The sequence below is a fragment of the Ammospiza nelsoni genome, chromosome 5, assembly GCF_027579445.1.
Source record: "Ammospiza nelsoni isolate bAmmNel1 chromosome 5, bAmmNel1.pri, whole genome shotgun sequence".
Taxonomy (NCBI): domain Eukaryota; kingdom Metazoa; phylum Chordata; class Aves; order Passeriformes; family Passerellidae; genus Ammospiza; species Ammospiza nelsoni.
Window position 1 is genome coordinate 60968569 of NC_080637.1, and position 27043 is coordinate 60995611.

Sequence of the window (27043 nt, forward strand, 5' to 3'; positions counted from 1 at the left end):
ACAGCCACCACCAGTGCCAGCCTGCAGGGTGGCAAGGAGGTGGCCATGCCCTCACAAAGCCCCTGTGTCTCACTGCTCACTGCTGCAGGAGCTGGCTTTGCAGCCCTGGTGGGACACTGCTGTGGGCCATTATTCAGCTCACCATGGACTTCTCACTGCTGCTGTCATGGTATGGTGGGGATCTGACTTCAGCAGCTGACATATCCTTGCTTTTCTTGACCTGAATCCAGTGGGAATAGAGGAAGGACAGGGTGTCACAGAGACATGCAGACTTGACACAGCAGAACAAGATAAGAAGAAATGTCAGCAATGTGACCAGGAAACAAAGCAAAGTTCTTTGCCAGCATTAATTACAAAGCCTTCAGGGTGCAGGAGCTTCCTGCCATTTACTTCAAAGACAGGCCATGGTTCCTCTCTTGAGCACCATGAAGTAGGTACTTTCACTTTTCCTTCTTCCACATTCCCTGCCCAGCCTCCCTTTGGCATATCAGCACCATCACAGGCAAGAATCAAACCAAGGTGAGCATATCAGTGGATCAAGGTCATTTCAACTCAGCAGGTGTCACTGCATCACGGTATGCAAGGCAGGTATGTCCCCATTCCAGGCTAGAGATATGCTGAATGCTAAAGCTTGGCACTGCTTCTGGGGAAAGAATAGCCCCTAACAAAAAACTATGCCCCCCAAACAATCAGGGGATTGATGGCTCACTGCACTACAAAATGCTCTAAAGCTACAACTAAAATTGAACAAACACTTTAAAAAAATGTACTGAAGAGTAATTTATTCAGTGTGAATTCAAAAGACATTCCACCATTCACTACAGGACCACACAGCTGGTCTCAAGGCTGTATTCCAAGATATAGGCAGGGTAAACTTGTTGCTTCTCAAAGATGACAAAGATGGAAGGGTCTGTGGGGTCGTCCACGCAGCTGTCATAAAGTCTGTTTGAGTTTTTGTCTCTGGGCGGAGGGCGGCAGTACTCAGGGCTGCCCCGCACAAAGTCTCCAGCGAGAACCTGAGCTACAAACATGCGGTAGCGCCCACCGAGAGAGGAGCAGTACTCGTGGGAATAACTGGCATCTCTGGCAAAGTAGCTTCCTAGGGAGCAGAAAAGGCCACAGGTCAGACAGCACACCAGCCAAGGGACAAGCACCTGCTACCACCACCTCGGCAGCCAGCAATCCAACAAGCCCAGTGTGGGAACATTCTTGCCAGGTGTTGCCACACTGGCTTATTGTAAAGTACCGACCAACTCCAGTCCACATTTCACCATCACCTCGCAATCTCACCTGTCCAAGAGCAGGCACCTGAGGCAAAGAGAGGTGATTTTAGTCCTTCCTGGAATGGGATTACTGCTGTGGGTGCTACCTAAAGCAATGCAGATGTGCACAGGTGACCGTGCCCTAAAGGCAGGAGTACCTGGGTCAGGAACCATCAGTCACTTTGCACCCACATCCCCAAGCCTGGCTGGGGTCTGCAGTCCCTGCTGCTACAGCCCCTACACACTTCTGCACTTGTACCTTTTCCATACATTGTTCCATGAGTCCCACAGAGTCTCCAGTCAAAGTTCTGCTCACAGATGGCAGACACATGGGATGAATTTGTGCCATGGAACAGGAGCCTCTCGTTCACCCCTTTCGATTTATGAAGCTTCTTCATCTTTTCTTTTTGCCTAGAGAAAACAAAAAAAAAAAAACAAAACCAACCAACCAAGCAAAAAAACCAGAAAAACCCCAAAACAAAATTAAAAAAAACTCACCAAAAACAAACAAAAACACAACATAACAAAAAAAAAAAAAAAAAAAAAAAACAAAACAAAAAAAAAAAAAACCAAAAAACAAACCCCTACTTGTTTTCCTGGTTCAAACAAGGAAAATTTCCCAACTCAACTCCTCCTACTTCTGGGTCATGGAGGAACAGTGACACAAACCACTCTCGGTGGGGTTACTGCCTGCTTTGCACTTCTTCTGGTACTCTGCCACAGAGCTGGCTCCTGCCAGCAAAACAAAAAGTTCTCTGCAGCACTATGGACTGTGTCTCCCACAACTTCATACCACATGAGAGAGTAAAGAGACAAACATCTCTAACTAGGAATTGGTCAGTTCCCACGTTATATAAATCCTGAATACATAAATATGATTATAAAACAGAGCTGTGTGAAACTACAGTGAGAATTGTATAATCTCTGCCCTTATCAGCAAAAAAACTCTCCTCCTTTTTTTTTTTTTCCTAACTCCTATGTGGAAGAGGCTAAAACCAAAAGAATAAACCTGAAACACCAAAGCTCAGTTATGATGAAGGAAAAGAATTTACTTTTTGAATAACACTATCAAGAATCACACACATATCTTGCTAGGGATGAAAGGTTCATTTCTGCACACACAAAAGAATACAGATACAATGCTAACAACTCAGTCACAGAGAGAGGAGCCCCAGTCCCCTTCCATGACTGCCCCAGGGAAGCCTCAGCCTCAGGGAGCCAGGTTTTGGGACAGTCATAAGTCTGGGCCACCAGCCAGACCTGGGCAGAGAGATATGTGTCAGCCTCACCTCTGCTGGACTGCTGAATTTGGCAGCTCCAAATGTAGACTATGGAGGAGAAGAGATCAGGAAATACCAGTCTTCTCATACAGTAAAGATAACGAAATAAAATAGATACAAACCACTGAAAGATGTCCCAAAGTGTTGGGTTCTGAATCCTCTGCAGCTGGTTGATGCAGTAACCTTTCATTGTCTTCTCAAACAGCCTCTTGATTTTTATATATTCTTGGGAATCAGTGCTGAGCTGTATTAACTGAAAATTTTTTAAGCACTAAAAATAAGGTATTACTGGGAGTAACAACACCCAGTCCTTTCAAAGGACTCCTCAGCCTTCTCACATCTGCTGAAAAGTCCTTCCACAAAAATCACAAACTGCTTCTGCTTTTCCTATCAACCCTCCTTTACCATCCATCTCCATGTGGAAGCACAGGCACCAACTGAGGGAAACCAGTGCACCCCCACATAAGCTTCCTTTTGAGGGTGCACCTTCATATCAGGACTATTTGTAGCTCAGAGTAACCTAAAGTTGAAATGCACAGCAGCATTCAGGCTGAAGCAGAGTGAAAGTTTCCCCTTTATCTGACACACTAGTCTACTCTGCCCTACAGGGCTCAGCTGCAGTTTACCACAGCAAATAACATCCTGCCCCAAACTGACAGAGGAAATACCACTTTAAGATACATTTAATCTGGTTTCTCAGGGGATGAAGTGCCTTGGGAGAGTGTAAAGGATAGGTATGAGCAGCAATGGCCTTTCTTACCCTGTGTGGTATTATAGGGGAGATGATACCAGATCATTCTCAGAGAGCCTCCCAGGAAATGCACGTCTGTTCTGAATATGAAACTGCCAGTCTTGTTTCACACCATAGCTGCTTATTTTACAAGACACATTTAAAAGCTGGTAACATCTCAATTGGCTTGAATTATGGTCTTGGAAAAAAAATCAGTACAGGAGAGAGTCCTCCCCACCCACTGGAGAGCTGTAAAGTCCTACCTTGTACCCAATATCAGGCAGTGCAGTTTGGTCCCACTGTGGAGGATAGGCAGGATGTGATAGAGTCATGTTTTGGCTACAGAATAGAAAAAGGAGCCAGTCAGCTGGTGATACTCCTAACCAAATCCCCCTTCTGGTGAATCTAACCATGGGCTCTAAAGCAGCCTTCAGGCATCCATTCACAAGCTATAGTTTGTTTTCTTTTTGAATGAACACACCTTAGGTTGAACCAACATTTTAATTGAACCCTCAGCTTCGCATGCACTCTCTGCTGGTGAGTTGCTAAAGCAGAGACAGCTTTTACTAAAAGAAATCAGTAGCACAAATAACATTTATAAGCAGATATGTTTAAATTAAGCTGAACTTATTTTAGAAAAAGCCATAAGATAGGGTATTTCAAGTAAGTGTCTCTAATTCACTTTATTTCAGTGGATTTGCCTGTTCTGAGTTTTAGTTTATCCTCAGCTTTCCCAGAGATGACATCCACATGCACCACAGCTCTTGGGACTGGCAGTCCCTCGCTCCTAATTGCTGCACAGTTTATTTATTAGTGTTGGGGCATAAATCAAGGAATAAAAATTCCTGGCACAGTTGTGTCAGCCCTATGTGGCCTTGCCTCTCACAGAGAGAGCAGATCTGCTCTAGTGGTCTGTCACAGCTGCCAGAGACTGCCAGCGAACATCCCTCCAGAGAGTTTTACAGAAGCGTTGCATAATTTACAAATACTGTCACTGCAAAATGTACTGTTAAACCAGTCACAAAAAGGTATCTAAAAATTAATTTAAGAAATATAACATTGCATTCTAGGCAGGTAGGAGGAACTTCTTAGCAGAAAGGTGCTGTCCTCTAGAGACACTGTTAAACAATGTGTATTACCTTCCATCTTGTCCATCTTCAGACTCTTTAGGCAGTCGAATAACACTTCTTTGAGTCTTAAAGAGCACATTTGTTTGGACCATGTCTTGAAAGAAAAACACACTAACTCAATAATGAGATAATTCATTGTCTAGGGACAAGCTCTTCCATGTTAAGTAAAAATAAAAGAGGAGGTAGCCCTGAATATTGCATTTGGTGCCCTCTCTATCCCACCCACCCCAGTGCAAACTTCATTCCCACTTGCACTGCTCCTACTTGGAGATCAGCAAGGTCAGCCACCTGCTAGCACAGGCTGTGAAACTTGGAGGCGACCAAGCACCAACTGCACCTGCACTGGTATTCACATCCAGGCTGCTGGCCAGAGAAAACCACATCTGATGGCAGGCCTGCAGCAGGAAAGAGTTTTCAGTGCAATGGGGGCCACAAACCTGGCTTTCCTGGCAGCACAGGGCTGCTCCATGGTGCTAAAAGCAAAGCCTGCCCTCCCTTCTCAGTCCTGTAACAATATCACAGAGCACATGCTGTGTGACATGGCTAATTATCCATTGTTTCCTCCTTTAAACACCACTCTTTACTCATGCCAGGAAACATTTAAAGTTTGGAAAGCTAACAGGAGTTTTAAGATGAGTAAATAAATTAGAAACAGAAAAGCATTTTTCATTTTCCCATTTCTCTCTCTATGCAACCAGCCCTAAATTTTTGTTTGCTGCACTGTGCTTTCTCTCCCTGTAAGAAGCTTCCAAGATGTTCAGTATAGGCTCACTTCTTCACCTTTTGACTTTTCAGTGCCTTTCCCCCCTCCCGATTTCTCATTCTTCTTTTTCAGGTGTATAAACACAAATATATAAGCCAAGGTGCCATTTACTCTCAATTCTTCTTCTGAATGTACAATATTGTCAGGTATGTTTTTTTGACTACAGATGCCCCAAGTGTAGAAGCTCAAGTGGGGCATGTCAAAAGTTTAGAGAAATTTACCTACTACTCAATTTCTGCTTGGAGAAAATTTGCAGGAGGAAGAAGAGCTGTTCAAAGAGATGCAGACATAATGTGAAAACCTTCAAGCCAGCTGCACTATGAAATGAAATTAAAACAAGGAGATACTTCACCTGCAAAGTCTAACTGATACTGCTGAGAACCAGCCCTGAAGAAAATAACACCATTCTTGTCAGTTTGATATTCATTCTCCAGAAATGCAGATGTTACAGTGGCAGTGGCATGACCTGGGTGCTGCAGAAAGAACAACGAAATTACAGGTGTTAGAAACCACCCTTTGGTTTGGGTGCTACTGTGGGGAAATATCAATGTTTCCCCAGCCCCTATGACAGGAGAATGTTTTGAAGTCTCTGTGGCTTCAAGCATTTTGTTCTACAGAGATGGAAGGGTTCCCCACCGAGCACAGCTGCTTCTGACAGCAGCAACAAAGAACCCCACAGCCTGTGTGGTCAGCTCCAGCCAAATGATGTTTGTCAGCTCTGGAAAATGCACCCGCTTCCCAGGCCAGTCCTTTGAAAGCTTTCAGAGAGTTCCAGTCCTGCTTTGAGGGACAATTAAGAAGACAATTCCATGCAGGCACTGGAGCAGCACTGCAGGGGCACCCAGCAGTGCGTGTAGAGCTCACCAGCTGCAGAACAACACACTCTAAAGAACTCTCCAAAGATGGCTTAACAAAAGCTTTTGGCATGAACAGCAGATGAATTTCACCTCTTTCCCATACTCAATCCACTGGTTGGAATCATCGAGCCAATACCAGACATACTCCATTTTCAGGAGCAGGCAGATGAGTCAGGAGACAACACAAGTGCAGAAGAGCTGATGGGCACCTGGCTGCTTGCTCTGCTCTGCATTGGAAAAGAAATCCAGATCAAAGTAGGGGTCTTTTCCAAAACTGTTAAATTGTGCAGTATCCCTGGTCTGATCAGAAATCTCTTCACTTCTTAAAAAAGGAGACCCCTCCCTCCAATTGGAAAATGCAGAACTGAAGAATTTGTGTTTGGATGCTTATGGGGCATAGTTAGTACCTTACAATGACCCTGACCTCTGTGGCTTGGACCTGTGCCACTGATTTTCTCCAAAATGTATCTTCCTAAAAACACATTTTAAGAAAATACACTTGACACCAAGATTCCCCTGCAGCCCATAGAGAAGGCCATGGTGAGACAGCTGTGCCCCTGCAGCATGTGGAGGTCCATGGAGCAGAGATCCACACAGCAGCCCATGGGGAAGTCCATGCTGCAGCATGTGGACAGGGAAGCTGCAGTCCATGGAGAAGAACCCATGCTAGAGCACGTTTATCCTGAAGGACTGCAGCCCATGGGAAATGAACCCTGCTGCAGCACAGGAAATTTTTGAGAATGATGGAGGAGTAGATGGCAAGTCTTACACACTGAGGACAACATCCATTTCCCTTCCCTTCTGCATTGCTTTGGTAGGAGGGGGTAGAAAATTCAGGAATGAAGGAGTGAAGTTGAACCTGGGAATCCATGCAGGGGGGAATAAGTGATCTAATTTTCTTTTCTCACAATTTAAATCTATTTTAATTGGCAATAAATTAACTTCCCCCAAGTGAAGTCTGTCTTGCCCAATGTTCACCTTGGCTTTATCTCAGCTCATGAATCTTATTTTCTCCCTGCTGTCCTGTTGAGGACAGGAGTGAGAAAGCAGCTCTCACTTGCAGGAGGGATATCATTACTTACCAGCAAAGTCTCTGCTCTGCACTCTATCCTAGACACAGCACCTACAAAGAGAAGAAAATGAAACAGATAGCCACCAATAATTCCAACCCATGGGATTTTACTTTTCTTCCTGCTGTGCTTCACCCTTCATTTAATCTCTCCGTACTGGACCCAGAGAACACCTTTTTAAATGTATCTCACCAATTTACTGCCTCTACAACATTGCCTATCATGGATCACATATCCATAGCCAAAAGCTGCCAGCTATTGAGCTTCCAAGGGTCTGTGACAGAGCTGCTCTGAGCTGCCTGAAGAATCTGAACACGATATCGAAACAGAAACTGGAAACGATCATGTATCCAGCTCTGACGCCCTTTGTACTTTGGCAGGGATCAAGGGTATTCAGAGCAAGCCAATGAGGGGAAATCATTACAGGAGCAGCTCCCTCACAGAGCTGTTTACAGTGCAAAGGTCCCCAAAAGAAAGGCGTGGCAGCCCCGCACTGCCAGAGCAAAGAGTGAGGAAGAACCCGGGTCTCCTTCGCAGACAGAGCTCGTTCCAGCACTGCCTGTGTACACAGCAACACCGGCCAGGCCCGATCCTAGAAAAATGCTCCAAACTATTCTTGTCTCCCATTGCAGGGCATTCAAGAGATCCAGCACTACCAGGAGATGTTTTGGACATGGCTGTCCCTTTTTTTCCCCTCTGCACAGCACGATGATGCTGCTGCTATTGGCACGGCTGAAGAATTTGAAGTTGGCAGATTTGAAGGGTGGAATTTGAGGAGGGAGGTGGGGAGCGGGGAAATGGAAAGGAAAGCAGGGAAGTGGGGTGGGATGATGTTTCCAGGCAGCTTCTTTCCACTGCTGCCCAACTCTCTCTTCCCTCTATCCCCACTCCAGATAACCGCTGCTAACCCCTGCCAGCTCCCCTGCCGAGACTTGGGGCTCCCAGTCTGCCCTAATCACATGAGCTTGCAAATCTGTCCCTTTGTGACATTCTTTCCTTTTCACTTTCCAGCATTTCTGCTCCATGCTGGGATTCTCCACTAATCAACTAAGCCCAACTAGAAATAAACAGAGGTGAAACACTTCAAAAGCAGATAGAAATGTTTTGCCAGCAAGAGAGGTAGCGTCTTTCACATTTTGCTGAAGATTTCGCTACATGGTCTTGTGCAACTCTGCATTTGCTTTTTATATCTTAACAGGAATAACTTTATACAGAGAAAAAGTTATACTTAAAAAGCAGCCTCATGCCACCTTTTCCCTTACACAAGAAAAAAGATGAATGAATGAAGATACAAACACAACTTACAGCATGACAAAGTGCAAGCAGGTAACCCTCCAGCAGACCCGAAAGCCAAGCCCACAAGCTATGAAACCTGAACTTCCTGTGTGTCCAATCCTCCCCTCTCAGCTGCATCCTGGGAAGCTGTCAGAGCCCAGCATGTGCCACTTCCCTGGCACAGTTCTGTCCTTGGGCTGCCCGGTCACCACCCTCAGGAGCTGAGGGCATCAGCCTTGTGCTTGCCAGGCTGGATGAGCCTACTTAACCCTTGCTCTGCATGGCAAAGGTGGCCCGGGTGCAGCGAAGTGAGCCAGAGCTGGCTGTGAGGGTGAGCAGAACTGTGAGAGCTCCCTGTGGACTGCCCACAGCACATCTGTACCTCACTGTGTCCCTCGCAGCCTCTCCGTGGAGCACGGTGCTTCTCTGCCACAGACCCTTAAGGAAGTGGGGCTGAGTGACATTTCCTTCTGCTGGTTGCGACAGACGCATGCGCTTCTGCCAAGCACGGCCCAGGGCTTTGGCAGATACAGCTGCAAAATCAGTGTCACTGCAAACCAGCAGAGTTTATCCCTGCTTCTGGGTTCCTGTCATTGCCTTACCTAGAGCCAATTCCTCTCAGCCTTCCAGTGGCTGGGGATATTCAGGACTTGCTCCTCTCTATAACATGCAGCTTCTGTTTAACATCAGTCTTGGAAAGCCAACAGCTGGCATTGCCTTGCAAAGTGCCCCCCCAAATCTCAGTGCAGGAAGTGGGTGTTGTCCATCCCCCTCCCTCCAGGGCTGTGTGGGCACTGCTGGGGGGTTTGCAGCAAGCAGAGCCACACTGAGCCTCCCAAACCTGTGTGTGCTGAGCACAGAGCTCTGCAAGACAGGCTTGCTCAGCCCTCAAAGCTCTGCATGGTCCCAGGTGTTTGTGTTCCTGCACCTTGAAGTCTGAACCTCCTCTCTGCTCCTCCCCACACTAATCAGACAAGGCTTAGGAGCTTTCCACTCTGACCTCCAGCCTTTCAGAAGCTGACAACATTTCCCAGCAGAGCTCTGAGGCATAAAGCTTAACAGCATGTCAAGTAGTCTTAAGATGCAAACTTGTTAAGCCAAAAGCATTTCTTTGACTTTTTTTTCATCTCAGATTGTGTTCAGTTGAACTGCCCAGAACATTTTTCTTTCCTGGCATTCCAGTTATACCAGATCAGTAGTGGCTGAAACACATAAATCTCTGAGTTTCCAGAAAGTGTACACTCTGAGTGCATTCTATAGTCATAGCATTAAAACTAACAAATCAACTCAACAACAACAAAACCCCTAGCACACACAGACAAAAACCAAAACAAAACAAAAAAAACAACACCACAAATGTGATTATGAACTCACTTTCTTTCGCTTCTGGCCATTCTTGAAGCTCTTAGACCCGCTGAGGCCTAAATGCTTCAGTAGACATGAGACAGGAGCTTTAGGAAGAGCATTCTGGCTTGGTAGAAAATGTTTACATATCTTTGCTGGGAGCAGCACACCATCCTCTCTAAAAAACAAACACCTCTCTGCAAGCTGGAAACTTGAGCTCACTGTAAACTGATATCTTCTGAACACCGTATTTTTTATTTTTATCCCTTTCAATTCCAATGTCATCTGTGGAGCTGTTGAACCTCTGATTTCTCAGTCATGGTACTATATCTGTCTGCATTTTCAGTATCTGGGAATGGAACAGGTCTCAGAGCAGTCTTCCTATGTATAGCCCTGCAAGATCATATTCCTGCACGGTCAGCGGAGGCACCCAAGTGTGGTTTCCCAGCATATGTCAAATGACTTATCATTTACAAAGAAGCCATGGTCCAGCAGGTAGCATTACTTAGTTCCTCCCAGGAATTTCAATTCTTGTTCACTTTTTCTCTTCAGAGGAAATGGACAAAGAAGGGACTTTTCACCCTTTGTGTGTGCCTCTGTGACACACAGCATCTCCTTTGCAATTTCAGACTGCTCCAAGGTTTGGTGTGGGAGTCCTGGTCCTACAACACGTGCACACTGTGCTCACATGGGTATTGCAGCCAGGCTGGCAGTACCTCATGCTTTTACCTTAAGATGTGTAAAATCCCCTAAACCAAAGTGGGTGGACCCAGGAAATGTTGGGGTGATTGAGCTCACCTGGTTCTGCAAGGTCTTCTGCAGGTTGGTCCCCCAGCCACCCATACTGGGTGCTGGTCCACCACTGGGTGCTCTGGGAAGGTGTGCCAGGCGGTTCAGCTTCAGGAAAGCCTGGCACGAGGAGGGATTGGCTCTTGTCTGGGATCCTGGAAGCATTTCCAGATCTCACTTGAATCCATTCTATCGTTTAAAGCCAGTAACTTCTCCTGTAGGGTGTGATGGTTTCTGCTGTGAGGATTTTCCCAGTGAGACTGTGTTTCCTGTTGGACAACGTCCAGTGGTTTGTAAATTAAATTCTTGGAGGGTAGTGGGGAAACAAGCCCTGCAACCACACTGCTGCTGTCCCAGCTTAATTCAGCACAGGAACAGGAAGCAATCACTACAAGAATAATAATTCTCAATTGCTTTGAAAATAACCCTAAAGTTGCGTTCCAAAATTTTACATGTTTCAGTAGATTACATTGGATTTGTAAATGGTACTTTGTTTTTATTTTAAGTACATAAATGTTTGATACAACAGATTTAAAAATGCTCCACATTCTGCTGTTCCTCTTTCCAGCAGTCATTAGAGGTGCCTCAGCATGCTACTTCCCATCTTTTAGGAACCAATTAACAATTACATGATTGTAAATAGGTAATTGCTGTATTATCTGGACATAACATCACCACATTAATAATGTAATAATGTAAACCAAAGTAATCCAATAATGGAAACCTTTCTTATGCCATTAGTTCAAATGAGCATTTATGGATTAAATCAGCAAGTCGTGCGCAATTGGCAAGTTAAAGCTTGGATGTGAAGTCACTCATGGCTTCTTACAGCACCAGAAGATGCATTTATTCAGGAATCTGCCCAAGTCTCATCAGTGGTCCTGTCTAATTAAAGGAGGAATTGTATTTCACTGGAGCTAGGCCAAATTCTGAATTTTCAACATCACTGGTAAGGAGTGGGTCTGGGAAGCTGGGGGAGGGACCAGGATGTCTCCTGTCATATTCTAGATGATATTTAACTGATTGTTTTAAAAATGCACTTGTACATTTAAAAATGCAATTTCAGAAAAGTAAGCTTCAAAGTTGAAAGATCATTTCAAGGCTAAAAAACTCATTCTGCTTATACAAAAATCAAAGCAAAACATTCTGACTTTAGTTTGTTAATACTTGAATTTCAAGTATCTTCTCAGTATCTCAGTCTGCAGTTTCTGGTGGATAAAATTTTATCCCCCTGTATTCCCCTTTCCAATTCATCTGCCTTATCTCTAATTAGCTCTGCCAACAAGACTGCTGTAGTGGTTCTGTTTGAAACTTGCATTTGGCCTCCATGTATTGGATTCTAAGTTTTGCAACATGCCCACTTCCTCTATTTGCCAAGCCAGGAAAACAAAATACTGTCTCTGTACTCACACACACACACACAATTTTTCTCAGGACTGGGCCAGGCTGCAAAATTAGGATCTTGGTTTCAAAGACACTCCGCAGGCAAAGCAAGCTCATTTCAGAGAACTAGTTTGCTTTCCTGAAAAAAAATAAAAGGGCAGGAACAGATCCCAGTTGGCAAGCTTAGGAACACTTGCAGCAAGGTTTTGGCTCAGTCATCCTCAGTTGCCCTGACTAAAAAGAATAAAAGCATGGACTGCTTTTGGTAGGATCAAAGGTGTCAAAAATGGTGTGAGCAGATTTTTATTGTCTTCTCTGAGTTTTGATGGTTTTCTCAGTAAGTCTTGATTTCTTGTTGGACAACTTCCAGCAGTAACTGTAGTTTGTGAGTAAGATAATCTGAAAGGGTGGAAAAAAAAGGAAGTTTAGTCCAGAGGCAATCCTGAGACATGAATGAAAATCAAGAGCATCAGCACTGATGGCTGGAGCACTTAATGTTGGCAGATCACTGTATCTGTTTCCTTTCTTGCTATGTGTTGTCTTCTATTGAGTGGTTAGTGATGCACCTCCATCCAACATCAAATCAAAAGAAAACAAGACTTGGAACAGAAACAACAATTTAAACTCAAACCCAGGCTCTCATTTCTGAAAAACCCCTTGTGCCGCCATGCCTACATCCAAAGGAAGTCTGTACTACACTGCCTGGAGTGGAGATGTACTTCATTTCCACAGCTACACTTGTACCCAAACCATCCTGGCCTCTTCACCAAGCACACAGACCTCTGGCAGTACTCTTCTCCTAGCAGTCCTCTCCCCTGCCTTTCAGCAAGCAAGTTTGTGCATGGGCTTACAGCATTTGCCTGTAGCCCCTCCATCCTAACTTGTCATCTTTCTGCTCCATGTCAGACAAATTTCACCCAGAGCTGGGATCCCAAAGATGTGATAAAATTTAGTAGGTATAGGGCTGGGGTGGGAAATAGACCCTCTCTGTTCCCCCCTGTTGGTAGACCTCAGCCTTGTCTTTATTAAAACAAATTTGGCTGTGGAGGCTGTGCCTTGGGAAAGACACCAGAGTGATGCCAGCAGTCATGATTTAGGTTTCATGAGGTCTGTTGGTCAAGGAGCAATTTGCATCAGAGGTGAGCCCTGGCAACAAACCAGCCCCCAGACCCTTGGGCATGTTTAGGTCCACAATACTGAAAGTGAAATGCATACTTACAAAACAGGTTGCGGCAGCGGTCTGACATCTGCCTGTGAATGATGAGGTAGTAGACTGGAAAACCACTCAAAACTATGGTGCATCCAATGCTGATGTTCACAGGGTCTGAGTAGAAAGACATTGCCACTGTGAAGAGGCAGATGATGGTAAAAGAGACAGGAACAAACAGGGGAACCTGAGGAAAAGAGCACAGGAGACTATCAGGGAAAACTGGTGGCTGTAGCCGATCAGCCTCTGTATGTGCCAGCACACGCTGTATCCATTTCTCTGCCTAAAGAAAAGGAGAATAATCATAACCTGTCCTGCAGAATGCTTCTGTACTATCAGACTGCAAACAACTGCATCAGCTTCAGAGCCCAGTGTGCCCTGTGAGGTGCATGCCTCCTATATTCATCTGCACCAAAATCTAAACCTCACTTGCAACTGGAAGCCAAGCAGGGGGAGAAGCCACCTACAGCCCACGGCTCTGTGAATGTCCTGCACCTGTGCATGCACAGGAACACACATACCTATGTGCCCCCTAAGGCAGCCACTGAGGGAATATCTGAAACCAAGAAAGAAGAGACACTTTGAATCAAACTGTTCATTGCTTATAAATCCATGACTAGTGTTGACCTGCCTTCAGTTTGCCTGGGACTTATAGTGACTAAACCAAGACAAACCAGACTCCCTATCTCTGTAGTACCTGCAGCAAGAATTTCAGCTTCAGTGACACCATGGTGAAAATCAAAGCAGCACTCAGCTCTTCAGCCATACCCTATTGGATGAGCCAATTCATCTGGGTTATTTGGAGAGCAAATAGGAAGACTGCAATAAATAATAAAACTGTGAAACACTCCCTCTGTCTCTGGATGCAAACTCTGCCAAGCAACTCCTTGCCACGGCTGATGGAATGAAGGAGCTGCTCTCATATAAGGTGAAAATCTTTACCAGTAATAATGATTGTATTTTAGATACTCAACATGCCAAGTTGGAAGAGTTCTGTTGCTCTAGGTATGGCAGCCATCCAGCCATCAAACTTAGGTACTCTTGTCTTTCCAGCCAGAGCATCCTCTGCCAGCCGCTCCTCCATGCACACGCTCACGCTGCACACATCTGCTTGAGAGGTGTGCGAGCGGACTGCTCCCTCCTCTTTCCCGGGTTTTCTCACCGTTTTTAACTCAGAATGCTACAGAGAGAGCAAGTGCCAACGCTGTGCCACGCTTTGCTGTCCCCGGGCACGGCAGGCGACAGCCGCGGGCGGCCACTAGAGCGCAGCACGGGCCCGCGCCACCTGCGCGCAGCCCTTGCACAGAGCTGACAAAAACCAGAGGAAAGGCGAGGGGAAACGAGCCGAACTGACCAAAGGGCCAGTGTTTCCTTCCCTCGTTTAATCAGCATTTACGAGCCGCTAGAACCAGGGCAAAATCTAAGCATCTGAAACCATCTGCAGTGCCAGCCACTAATAAATCTCCCCTGAGAAGATTGGTTTGAAAGAAAAACTAAACTAAACTTATTCAGTTTGGTTCTGGGGGAGTATGCGAGTGCAGCCAACCAACAAACTGAGAAGCCTCAAGGTCTCTGCTAAATGCGGAGACCGAGAAGAAAAATGACCCCAAACTTTGCAGGAGGATGCACCCAGCTCAGAGAGGACCCCTGGGAGCTGCAGGAAGCATTTCTGTCCCCTGAGCTCCTCACTGCCCAGTGCCCACAGCCCCGGAGGTCCTCTCTGTTCCCGGGAGCTGCTGCCAGGGGACACCACGCAGGGGCGACCAGAGTCAGGAGCAAACTGCACCCGCCTCAAGCACCGCCCCAACCTAATTAATGCCTCCTGCACATTATCCGGCAGTGGGAAAGGTGCCCAAGCACAGGAAAGCTGCTCCAGCATCCCCTGCTGACATGAGGGGGGATCCCAGCACCCAGAGCAGTGAGAAAGGCCACAAGAGGGGCCCACTGCTTTACATGAGACAATATTTCTATACCAGCAGATGATTCCTCCCAAGTCAGCTTTGCTCCCAGGACCCCTCCACCCATGCTCCTTTTCCCCCAAGCCTGACACCTTCCTGCTTCTCAGCCAGAGCTGAGACTTAGCTGCCACTGAAATAACATCCAGGCAAATAACATCCTTCTTGTAGGCCACAGGAGATGAGCCAGAGAACTTCTGTCCGTACATCTCCCAGTCCCAAGCCTGAAACTTTGTTCCTTGTACCAAGCAGTATTCTAACAGGTGCATCTGGTGAGCCCATGTAGAACTGGCTTTATAGGATTTATCACATCTGGCTGTTTGGGCACACCAACCAGTGCTGGTCAGGAGCTCCTCACAGACATTACCAAGCATCAGAGACTGAAACCCCTTACAGCCTAAAGACAGCCAGGGCCATGTGATGCTGTAATTATGAGCAAATCAAGGAGAGGGATGGCAGGGCTGCAGGTTCCTGGCTGCCAGGTCCGTGCTGTGCATTACCTGGAAGGGGCTGTGCAGCTCCGGGTGACGGCAGCGATGGACGATGAGCCCCAGGGTGGCCAGTCCTATGAAGAGCCATCGGGAAAAGCTGAAGAAGTTCAGTAGGTGGTAGATGTCTCCAATGCACACCATGGCAGTGACCAAAGGGAACTGAGCGTTTTGAACATGAAATACAGTCATTACAGCCACGGATCACCTCCTCCAAGCCCCCTGCAACTACTTCACAGCCCCAGCATTTTGGAGGTCAGAGAGTTTCACAAAACAGTGTCACAGACTGAAGGCAAAAGATTAAAGGCATTGATCTGTAGTGCTACAGAAAAGAGTGATCATTCCAAGATCAGCAGCATCTTTGATGCTTCATGTCCAAGCCAGGGCAATTAAAACATGCATGATCCAAAAGCCTGCCCTGCTGGTACACAGGCTATCTACAATGACATCTGCTAAGGTTTTACAAGCTCAGCGAAGCTACAACAGACACTGCACCACAGTTGGGATGGAGCTGGACCATTGCCACAAAAAAACCCTGAACAAACCAAAACACGAGACCAGACCATCTCTACAAATGCTCATTCCCTGCATTTTCACCACACCTGGGAATTTTAAATTTCCAGATAGCCAAAGCCTGGCAGAGCAATTTTCATAGGGCAATATCAAGCAGCACCTGTGGCAGATTGTAGGGACTGTACTTTTAAAAAAGGTGTGTAATGTTATAAGGCAGGGACTTCAAGGTTGTACATTTGGATACCACTGCTGGCTCAAGGGGATTTAATACTTTGCAGCCATTTCCTGTATCCTGCCTTCTTTTTTTTTCTGGGAGAAATTTAATGTCCCAACACCCTCTAAAACTCCTCAGTTTATCCAGTCCTTGCAAGAAAGCCAGGACAGCAAAAGAACAGAGCGTGTCACACAGAGCCAGATCTCCTTACCATCAACATGACAGCAGGAAGGGGGGTATGCCTTCGAATGTGGATCATGGAGAAGAGAGGAGGCCACTGCCCTTCCCTGGAAGCCACAAACAGAGTCCTAGGAAAAGACAGGACTTCATGTACATCAACATTCTACAGCCACATTAGAAATGAGATGAGTCACTGGACTGACCTGAGGCATCAAGGCACCCGCTCCCTTCCCCAGCACAAGTCTGCTGCTATTCGAGGCCACAGTTTTGCCTTTAGCTGCACTTTCATAGAAAGTTTGGGTTGGAACCCACCCTCCCGCCATGGACAGGGACAGCTTCCACTAGACCAAGTTGCTCAGAGCTCCACTTTGTGGAGCATTTGGAAGAAAACCAAGGCTGAGTTCCCACAGCTCTGCCAAGACCAGTTCAGGGCAGTTCAGAGCCCACCATCAGAGCCACTGGCAGGGTCTCCTTGGGTGCCTCATCTGCAGAGACCTCTGGGCAAGTCCAAAGTGGCCATGAATGAACTCAGACTGGAAACAGGAGTAAGAAAGTCTCTTGCCATCAAAAAAGGAATTAATTTTTCCAGTGAAAAGGAAGTGGAGAGGTCACAAACTTCAATTTTTTATAAGAGAAACTGGTGAGTTTATGAAAGGGCATTGTCAGCTTTGAAGCCTATATTCTTACATGTATATATAAAGAAAAAATAAAGTGCAATCTCCTCAAATGACAGATGATTTCCAATCCTCTGGTCAGCTGTTGGAAAATACAGTTTGTCATACTGCCAAGAGACCAGCTACACATAAGAACAGCTACAAAATGAGAGCAGAGAGTTCCTTGCTTGCATCCCTCCTTTGACTCGTGAGAGAGCAATTAGGGAGAAGACAATCACATCCAATTTTAGAAATTTAATATCCTCAAACAAACCATGCCAGAGCATCAGCTGGGCTGAAGCAGGGCCCCAAGCAGCTGGGGCACAAGTGTACAACTGGTTTTATTGCTGTCTCTGTGGCTTTGCAGGGGTGTGGCTGGCAGGCAGCCAGGGAGGCCCCATCAGTGTTTATATGGGCTTTCTGCAGTGATTATGTTAATGATGCCAGGATGGGGGAGAGAAGGTCAGTGGGGGACACTGAGAACCTCTGTGCTGCCCAGAGACTTCTCATCCTCAAAGAAAACAATTATCTGGAGCAGCTAATGGGAATGATCATCCACACCTGTATTTAATACAGGACTTCAGAGTAGTGGATCAGATAATTCATTAGCTTTCAGGCTATGAGACATTCCTTTCAGATCAACTCATTTTTCCCTTTGCAATCAAAGCTGTGAAGCAAAACCCACTGCAGAGAGTTTGCTCAGCTCCACAGGACCAGCACAACATAAGTATGTTGTCCATAAGGCCTGCCCTCCTCTCCAATTTCAAGGCTCCCATAAGGACACAGTGTGGCAGACGGTGAAGCTGGCAAGTTTATTTTTCCATAGGACAAAGCTTTTCTTATTGCTATAACAAGACTTCTTGAACCTTGACTATTGCTTTAGGAATAGCCCATCCCAATGACATTTCACTGACTTCAAAGCAAAGTTCTCAAGGGAGAGTTTGCCTAGAGAGCCTCCCAACAGAGGGACGCCATGCCCTCCAGCAGCACAGCTGGGTCAACCCAGTGGAAGAAGACTCAGTCTCACTGAGCAGCTGCCAACATCAACAGAGCCTTTAGTTCACCAGAAACACTGAAATTTCACTTTAAACTGGAGATTTAAACTAAAGGGTAGGGGAGAAGATAAAAATCTTTGTTTGTGACCAGTCCTGGGTACCAAAGTCTGGATCTGGTCAGAAATAGAAAAAGTAGACTCCTAGCCAAAAGGGACCATCCTGTAGCTGACAACCTGGGAGTCAAAAGCCTTATTTTTCCCACAAGAGTGGCTAAAATGCCACTGTGTGGATGGGTAGTTGCACAGGTTGGTCATGCTTCCCTCTGATTCAATGAGCCAAAATCATAATAGACCCTTAGGGATGTGACCTTGAAAAGGTGAAGATCCCTCCATTCATGGTTCCAAAGCAGGACAGTGCGACAAGCACAGGGACCACGGAGATCAGGCTTTTGAAGGCTCGCTGCACAAAGCTCTGGAGGAAGAGCAAACATGACTTTAGGGAACATGTGGTGATCTCTAGGTGACATCAGGGGCAAAAAAGAAAACTTCTTCCATTGAAGGAGTATAGAAGTCATAAATCTCACCTTTTCTACTGTCATCTCCAGGTTACTTTTCATTATCTTTTAGGCACCACAACAAGAAGAATTTACTGTTGCCCAGTATTCCAGAGAAATTACAAAGCAATAAAGCATTTTATAGGAAAACCATCTCTGAAAGACTTGCCATGACCACAGCACAAGCTGGCCACACTGCAGATATAACAATAGCAATGACAACTCACCACAGCCACAGCAGGAGAAGCCAGAACATCTTCTGTTCCCAGGACTGTGTAATAAGAGACGTTGGTGAGCATGTATCCCACAATTACTGTGATCACAGACACGATGACAGCCAGGGGGATATTTCTGCAAGGAAGGGGAACACACACACACACAAAGAACAAGCTGCTATCCCTTGTTATGCACGGCATTACTGCAGATTTTATCTGGCAGTGATACTGATTGCAGTCAGGTGAACCCACAAAGTTATTCATCCTGCACTGCACTTGGGAAAGGTGTGGGAGCCCCGAGGCCGGTAACCCAGGGCAGCTTCCTGCCAGCCTTACCGTTCAGGTTTGACCAACTCTTCACGCACAAAGCCGGTCTGAAACCTGCACGATGGGAAGAGACGGGGTGAGAGTCAGTCATGCTGAGGGCACCCGTGTGCCGCCCGGGAAGGGCCCTCCCACCGCACCTACCAGCCGGAGTATGCGAACATGCCTGCATAGAAAGCCAGGGGGAGCTTATCCAGAACCAGCGACTGCCTGTCAAAAGCATGCTGGAAGTTCTCCGTGTGGCCTGCAGAGGAGATAAACAACGGAGACAGAGCAGAAGAACATCAGAGACAGGCTTCCTTCCATGTAGAATAACATCCCTTGTACCTCTTGCCCAGGCCTGGGAAGTGTCTGTGATTTCCTGGACAAGGGTATTCAAATTCATTTCATTGCTTTAACTTCAGTGTTGCTGCTGATATGTTTACTTTCCTACAGTGACATTAAAAAACAAAAAAATTATATCCCTTGTCCAGCTAGGGTAGGCATTTCAGGAAGGGCAACAACAATAGCTAGTTGTTTCCAACAGACCCTGATGTGAGAACAGGAGATCATGGAGAGGAGCACATCCATGTTGTCCTCTCCCTCCTTCAGGCCCAAAATTAAGTTGTTGGATTGACCCCCATGTTCAGTCCCCAGCCCCCTCAGCAGCTGGAGACACAGTCCCCTTTGATGTGGTGCAGCCAGCGAGGCAGCTAACTCAGCTCTCACTGTGCTCCCTCCTGTTCCTGCTGCTGGAGCACTGACCCCAGCCCTGTGCTGGCCAGAGCATGGGAACCAGCTGCAGGAGGGGGTGGGAGCAACACCTGCCAGCCTGACCCACCACCACTCACCCACAGGAAAGGGCAGAGTGCAAAGCAAATAACATGTCCAAAGTAGAGGTGTCTCAAAGTAGAGATATTTACCAATATTACCCCTAATTTTCCTTCAAGTTCTCTGCTTGAAACAACAAAACAAAACTTAACAAAAAAAAAAAAAAATTCAAAGTCAGGATTTTCTCTAAATCAAAACAAAAGGATTTAGGGAAGAGAGCAGTTCTGAATTGGCCTCTCATTCAAACGCAGTCAGAAAGAATTGCATTCCCAATATTTTCAAATCCAGGTAGCCCAAGGTTTGGTGCCACATCTATGTTCAATTTTCCATAATAAACTCTCTTCAAGAGATGAGAAGCTTTCCTAGCTGGGATTTACCAGGCAAGGTGTGACATGGCATGGAGCATGTGGAGAAAGTCAGGCCACTTCTGTGGAGGTGCTTCTGCAAGAAGTGCAGTGACAAGATTTGGGCACATGAGCTTGAAATGCCGGCCCAGCAAATCTCTAATATAAGCCTGAGCCAAAAAGCAGGTAATGGCAAAGGAAAGGACAGAAGTGCAATCTAAACAAAGTAGCACAAGGCAAAGCAATCAGGCAAAATTTTGTAAAAGCACAAAACTGATTTTTAAGCAGCAAAAAAAAAGAAAAAATGAAGTCAATTTGAAAATAGGTTTGAAGAAAACTAACCTAAAATATAGGAGTGGGTCTATTGGGGTACTTTTTTATGTTCCAAAATGATGACTGGTAAGTGATAGTGCATGAAAAGGATTTATTGCCTGCAATGCATTAATGAGCAATTTACAGTCCCCCGTGAGTCACATTAAATACAACCTGTCATACTGGAGTCTCTTGGTGAATTCTCCCTCCAGATGTCACCTGCATTTATCCTCCCCACCAAAGGACAGGTGCCAGGGCTCCAGATTGTCATTTGAAGGCATTCCTAACAATAATGGCTGGGGATTCCTAGCTGCAGGGCAGTCCTTTAGTTCAGAAGCCAGCCCAAGGGGAGCTCTGCATGTTCAAAGGAGCCAGCTCCAGACATCAGAAAGAAACATGAACACGGAGCCCATTGCCTATGGTGTTTTCTCTGCAGAAGAAGGTAACAGCATGAAGAGGGAGCAGGCTTCATCCCTTGAGTGGGAATGCCTTGGGCTTTTCTATAAACTGAGGCTTGGATTAAAGCCAGTACTCTTGTATGGTTCACAGAAGATCCTACTGGTAGGGTTTATCTCCCCCACTCTGCATACGGGCATGAAATCCTGTACCAAGTTCATTGTAAATTCACTGAATTACCACCCATCTCAATCTGGAGGTAAAAAACATTAGCTTGTGCCACAGAAGGGTTAGAGATGCCATTACCAGGGCTCAGCTGAGGGCTGTAACTCATTACACAGCTGTGATTGGCACAGGGGATGCTGTCACATATCCTAAATGTCCATCGAATATGTGCTGCTTTGGAAAGATTTTGAGCTACACTGGAAATAGGCAAGTCTGACTCCAGAGGAAGGTTAGGGTGACCTGGGTAGGGGTTCACACATCCTCTGGCACTAAGACCCACTAAATTTTGGAGAAAGCACCCCGCAGCCAGGTGCACCAGCCCAGTGCAATGATGCAGCTTGTGCCAGCTGTGCCGGTCTCAACTCCCAGCTAATTCATATCTGGCACACGGACAGAGGGAGCTCCTGCCAGCTGAGTGAGCACCACACTTGTCACTTGTCACTGATAAAAGCCATGACAGGGGTCACATGGAGCACCCTCCTCAGCCACAGGAGCAGCAACACCTACCCTGGGCCAGCAGCATCATCCCTGGCACGATGATGAGCGCAAGGGCCAGGAGTTTGACGACGGAGAGAGCCATCTGCAGCCGCGCGCTCCAGGTGACGCTCCAGGAATTGAGGGTCAGGACCGTGTCTGGAGAGGAAACAACACTGCTACAGCTGCAGCCTGGGCTCAACACACACAGGAGAAAATACAGCAGCTCTCCCTGTCCTGGGGATGCTGGGGGAAGGCTGCATCTTTATGCCTTAGAGAGGATGCCTGGGATGAGAGATGCCAGGAAACATTGGTCCAGTATACAGTGTTTAAAGAGGGAGCTGACTTACGCTCCTAAAAGGCAGCAGGAACCTGGTTCCTGCTGGGTGATCCACACCTGCCTGGGGGAAAGGTGTGGGACATCTCAGCAGCCCACTTCACAGCATTCCCTGTGCCAGTCCACACCAGTCTGGAGCAGGCAGAACAGCTTCACAGGCTGGATGCACCAGGAGAGGAGTCCAAAACCTCTAGCCTTACACCCACAGCTCATGTGGCTTTTGCACAATTACACATGGAGAGTTTCTTCTCCCACACCTGGCAAAATCCCCCTACCTAGGGCTCCAGCTGGTCAACAGGGAGGCCCATTCCACTTCCTAGAGAATATAGTGGCCCAACACCATCACCTTGAATTGGAACATTTTAGTTAGCTGAGGTGATAATACAGCTGTCTTATCCCACAGCTATCCAGGAAATAACACCCCAAGTGCTCCTAGTCTAGGGCAGGGAGGCCAGGATGGACAATCCCATAAATGTTGGTACTTACAGTAGCCTAGGAGAGACACGAGCTTCACTGCAGGGACAGGGGCAGCACAGGGGGCGAAGAACGGCTCCAGCATGTAGCGCCCAAATGCCAGGGAAACCACAGCACTGTTGGCAGGCCTGGAGTGGGGAGTGTGGGGGGAACCAAGCACAAACTGCTCTGAGCATGGCTGAAAAATGGCAGGAGGTAAAACTGCACAAAACTTGGGAAGGGGAGCAAGTTTCCCCATCTGGCTTAATCCTATCACCCATGCAGATGGTGAATCCCCATCGAGTTTTTCTCATGGGTTTTTCTCAGTAAATGGGTTAAAAACCACATGCTGCAAAATGATTAATTTCCAACTTGAAAGCAAAAGTTGAGATTAATCATACTGAGCAATGCAAGTGTAGTTCATATGTTCTGCCTCATCTAAGCTTACATGAAGGATACAGGTTATTGAGAGGTGAGGACTTGCTTTTTAATGTTAAAAAAGGAAGTAGTTCACAATGTTATAAATTATTTAACTTGGGGCTAAGCCAGGAAGTTGTCTCCACTTTCTGAATCTGAAGAAACCAAAAAAGTTTCACACTGAAAACATAAGATCTGAAATAAATCTGGCATTTATTGCCAGTCTCTGAAATATACCTCAGCTCTTGGGGGATAGGAACTGCCAGGGCAGAAGAGAAATATTCTTCAAGAACAGAACACATTCAACATTTGTAACTATTTCCACATTGTGTCATCTTCCTTTTATCACTGAAAAATCTTGAAAAATCATTCAACTCTTTCCTTTACAAACTGTCTGGACTGTTACCTGGTGCCATAACTTTTGGTATTTTAAATTATCACTGCATCCAGGAAGAGGCAAGCAAATCAAATCTCTTACCTGATAGCAAAAAACTCTGCCCACAGGAATAAGAAGCTTGGCAGAGGCCCTAGTGTCTCCAAAATGTAGATATAATGTCCTCCAGACTTGGTGATTCTTGTTCCAAGCTCGGCATAACACAAGGCACCTGGAAAAGTTCAGGTAGAAATGTACCAAGTAAATAATCCCAGGGATTTTTTTCCCTTTCTGTGTGATTTTTCAGGGATTGAACAAATAATTTTAAATAAGTAGTGAATGAGAGGAAGAAAAATAGGTTTAACAGAACCACTTTTCTCTATTTTTGTGCGCTACTGTGGTTTGAAGTAAGTTCTGAAGTTATTGGCTTACCTGTCAGGTGGAAAGAAATTCTCTATTTTGTGGTTAATGCTACAACATTTCCATGGAAGCTCTGAAGAAAGGTGTGTGATAGAAATGCTGCACAGAGCTACAAGAGGTTTCCTTTGAAAGGTACCCTGGATTCTCACTTCTCCTCACTGTTAGACTGATGAAATGGTGCTCACAAAGCAGCTACAGCAGCTCAGCCACAAGCCATGGCTGAACTGTCATTTCCAGCCTGTTTTTGATCCCAGGCCACATTCTTGTGTCCTTATCTTGCATCTCCACATAAATCCCTTCCCTCCTTTGAAGCCAGTGGTGACATGGCCATGCCTCCAAGTCCCATGGCAATCATGCCATATTCAGGTCATGCAGGATGGTGACAAGCTCAATGTTTCCTGCCTCCCTGTTGGAAAATTTGTGCAGAACTCCTGCTCAAAGCATCAAATATAGGCAGAGAGCTCATCTGGTTTATTCCAGTGGATCCCTTTAAATGCCACAAGCATTTAAGCATTCAAGTATTCATGCATATAAGTATGTTGCTGAACTCATGGGATGGGACTTTATATATACCCCACTTGAAAGGAAAAAAAAAAGCACAAAAGAAAGCATATCTTTTAAATATACTGCAAAAAAGTGTCAGAGAAATGATCAGGGGAGGTCATCAAGCTGATAAAAGAGAAGAACAAACTGACAAATCCAGCTACAAAACGCAATCACTTGGTAAAGAGGCTCCCAAGGCCCTTCCAGGAGAATCTATCAAAGGATGCTGTACAGAGAAAAACCTTTACAAGTGCAGAGCTTGGCTATGTGATTACACATACATTACACACACATTCTCATTTACTGCTCTCCTTGGTTAAAAGAAACACCATGCCCACATTATACTGTCAGCTTTTCTTTAAGCAGAAGTGTATAATTCACCAAACAGCCACTCACAGTTGCAATGTGAAATATTGGTACACATATGCTAAGAGCAAGAACAACTTGTTGCCCTATTAACAATTGAATGTCTCAATTTCTAAACTTGCATGTACATGCCAGTGTCAAAGTGAGTGACACTCACTTTGCTTTTTATTTTTTTCCACATGAAGTATATCTCCTTTCTTATTTTTTTCTTCTGGTGGATTTTTTTTTTTTTTTACAAATTACATCAGAAGAAGAATGTTAAAGTCCCCCACTATAATAAGCATTAGATTTCTCTCCTGGGCTGGGAGAACTTGCAGTTGTCCTAATAGCACCTTTAGAGAGTTTCTGAGATGGTGATTTTTACAGTTAATGAAAGAAACTAAAAGCCACATGTTTTATCCACTGTAACTTAGAAGAGCAACATTATTTCAAAAGAACCAGAATGAAGTTGTCATCAAAAAGACCACCTCTATGAGAAAAGACTGGTAGTAAATGACAGAAATTAAGCCAATAGTAACACACAGAAAGTGGGGCAGCATCAGATATCTCCACACCACGTCTTACAGACACCCAGCACCCCCCCTGGGCTGGTGCATCCCTGCAGCTCCCCAGGCACTCTGCTCCAGCCACTCTCCCTGACAGAAAGGGGTCCCCCCATGGGGCACATTGGGACTCTCCCTTCCTCCTCTCTTCACAGTGAAAAGCACAGCACAGCCCTCAGGTTCCCTTTCAGGTTCCTCCATCTCCTTTCTGCCTTACAGAAGGAGTCCCCTCATTCTCTCCCAGCTTTCCTGGCACAGACCATGCAGTCTCCACTCACAGTCACTGTTCTTCCCCTGCCCTGGACTTGTACATGAATTGATATTACAGACCATAAGTGCTAGGACTTTGTCCATTACCCCAGGGAAATAATTTGAACTAAAAACTCCTAGTGACCATCCCCTGACTTCTAAATCTTTGTTACAGCAGGAACTAGAAATTTTGGGTTTATTCATCTCCCAACTTTCTAAACATAAAAACGTGCAGGCTCCCCTCACCTCCCAGGTGCTTCAGCAAGGGCTCCAAAGCTCAGCACTCACCAAACATGGAGAGGAGCCCACAGGAAAACCAGACAAGCAGGGAGAAGCCCACACTGCCAGAGTTTTTCAGGACTCCCTTGGGGGAGATGAAGATGCCACTGCCAACCATGCTGCCGATGAGCAGTGAGAACGCCCGCAGCAAAGTGATCTTCTTCCTCAGGAAGACGGCCTCTTCTTTCTTGTCTTTCCCCATGGCTTTCTTCTAATCACAGGGGAAGGTCACACATTCAGGAGCTACAGTCTCCCAAGTGTCCTCAAGGTTCACCTGTAAGACAAGGAGTTAGGGATTCAAGGATCTTCTTTTTGGGACAAAATTTTTTTTCAGTAACTGGACAGGAGCTGTTGAATCTGTTCTCCTCAGCTGCAGGAAGTATCAGCCAAACCACAGGTGAGCAGAACACCCTTGCTATCATCTATCTCATCAGTACCCAAGAGACTCTTCAAGTGTTTTCTGATTCTTCTTCCAGGCAGCACAGAGTGTTACCTGTTGCATGCCAGCCACACCTCAGGATGATGCCCAAATTTGACTTTGAGTAACGTCAGATTGCCCAGACTGGAACTGGCCAGTTTGGGATTAATTTAATGGGATCTAATAGGGGGATGCATTGATTTCAGCTCACTTGCAGAAAAGAGATTTAAAGTTGCCAACCTAACCATCAATACCTTGAGAATCTCCAAGATGAGAAAAACATTAAGCTGCATTAGTTGGTGCACGGAGACGATTTAAGCTTTTTTAACTTCCTATCCACCCTGGCTGAATGAACTAGCCCTGATTTCTCACTAGAGCTCCATTTAATCAGTGTTTCTTAATATAGTGTCAAGCTTTTTTGCTTTCAAAGTACTGCAGAGTCAGGAATAAATACTGTTTACAGTTGTAAGACAGAGCTTAGTCATTACTAACAGACGTGCCATTTCTTCTATTAATATAAAAAATTTCTTGGTAATAACAGCAGCAGTGAAGTTTTTCCTAGAAAAGAAGGAACTTCAGACACTTCAGGGATCACAAGTTGATCCAGATTTAGTTCTCACAAACTGCAGCAACCTCCCACTTCCCCTCTCCTCATCTCTCCTGTCTCTCTCTATCACCCCTAAATTGGCAGCTTCACCAAGAAACTCACCTTCTGCTTAGGTAGGTAAGATGAATTCAGGTCAGTTACTACAGCCTAATTTGCTGTAGCAAACCTAGTTGTAGTTTTCCTAATAGCAAGGTAGATGTTTTACACTAGTAATTATCCCTGGAAGAGCAGGCAAGACAAGACTGGAGTGGATAATTTGGCTCTTGTCCAGCCTCCTGCCACACATCCCCAACAATGC

At 45.8% G+C, this 27043-nt stretch overlaps 1 protein-coding gene across 1 annotated transcript; it reads right to left on the minus strand.

Moving 5' to 3' along the window:
- Positions 1-765: 765 nt before the first annotated feature.
- On the minus strand, positions 766-26201 carry LOC132073866 (cystine/glutamate transporter-like). Its single transcript, XM_059473144.1, has 18 exons — positions 25730-26201; positions 23427-23553; positions 22565-22680; positions 21775-21900; positions 19325-19424; positions 19193-19237; positions 18869-18992; positions 18456-18559; positions 16472-16568; positions 13103-13277; positions 7105-7145; positions 5518-5638; positions 4412-4496; positions 3536-3611; positions 2665-2795; positions 1522-1673; positions 1291-1308; positions 766-1099 (listed from the first exon to the last, which is right to left on the minus strand). Exons 1-18 carry the CDS (start codon positions 25920-25922, stop codon positions 819-821), a joined length of 2112 nt encoding a protein of 703 aa, XP_059329127.1. The 5' UTR covers positions 25923-26201; the 3' UTR covers positions 766-818.
- Between the last annotated feature and the right edge of the window lie 842 nt (positions 26202-27043).

What these genes read in the sequence shown, in the direction of transcription:
- LOC132073866 (XM_059473144.1), bottom strand. Translation starts at nt 25,922, where the DNA reads ATGGGGAAAGACAAGAAAGAAGAGGCCGTCTTCCTGAGGAAGAAGATC. An exon ending in CGTGTCTCTCCTAGGCTACT is followed by an intron (nt 21,901 to 22,564) that starts GTAAGTACCAAC and finishes TTTCCTCTCCAG; the next exon opens with ACACGGTCCTGACCCTCAAT. An exon ending in CCGCTGCCGCAACCTGTTTT is followed by an intron (nt 7,146 to 13,102) that starts GTAAGTATGCAT and finishes TTCTCTTTGTAG; the next exon opens with GTGCTGTGTCTAGGATAGAG.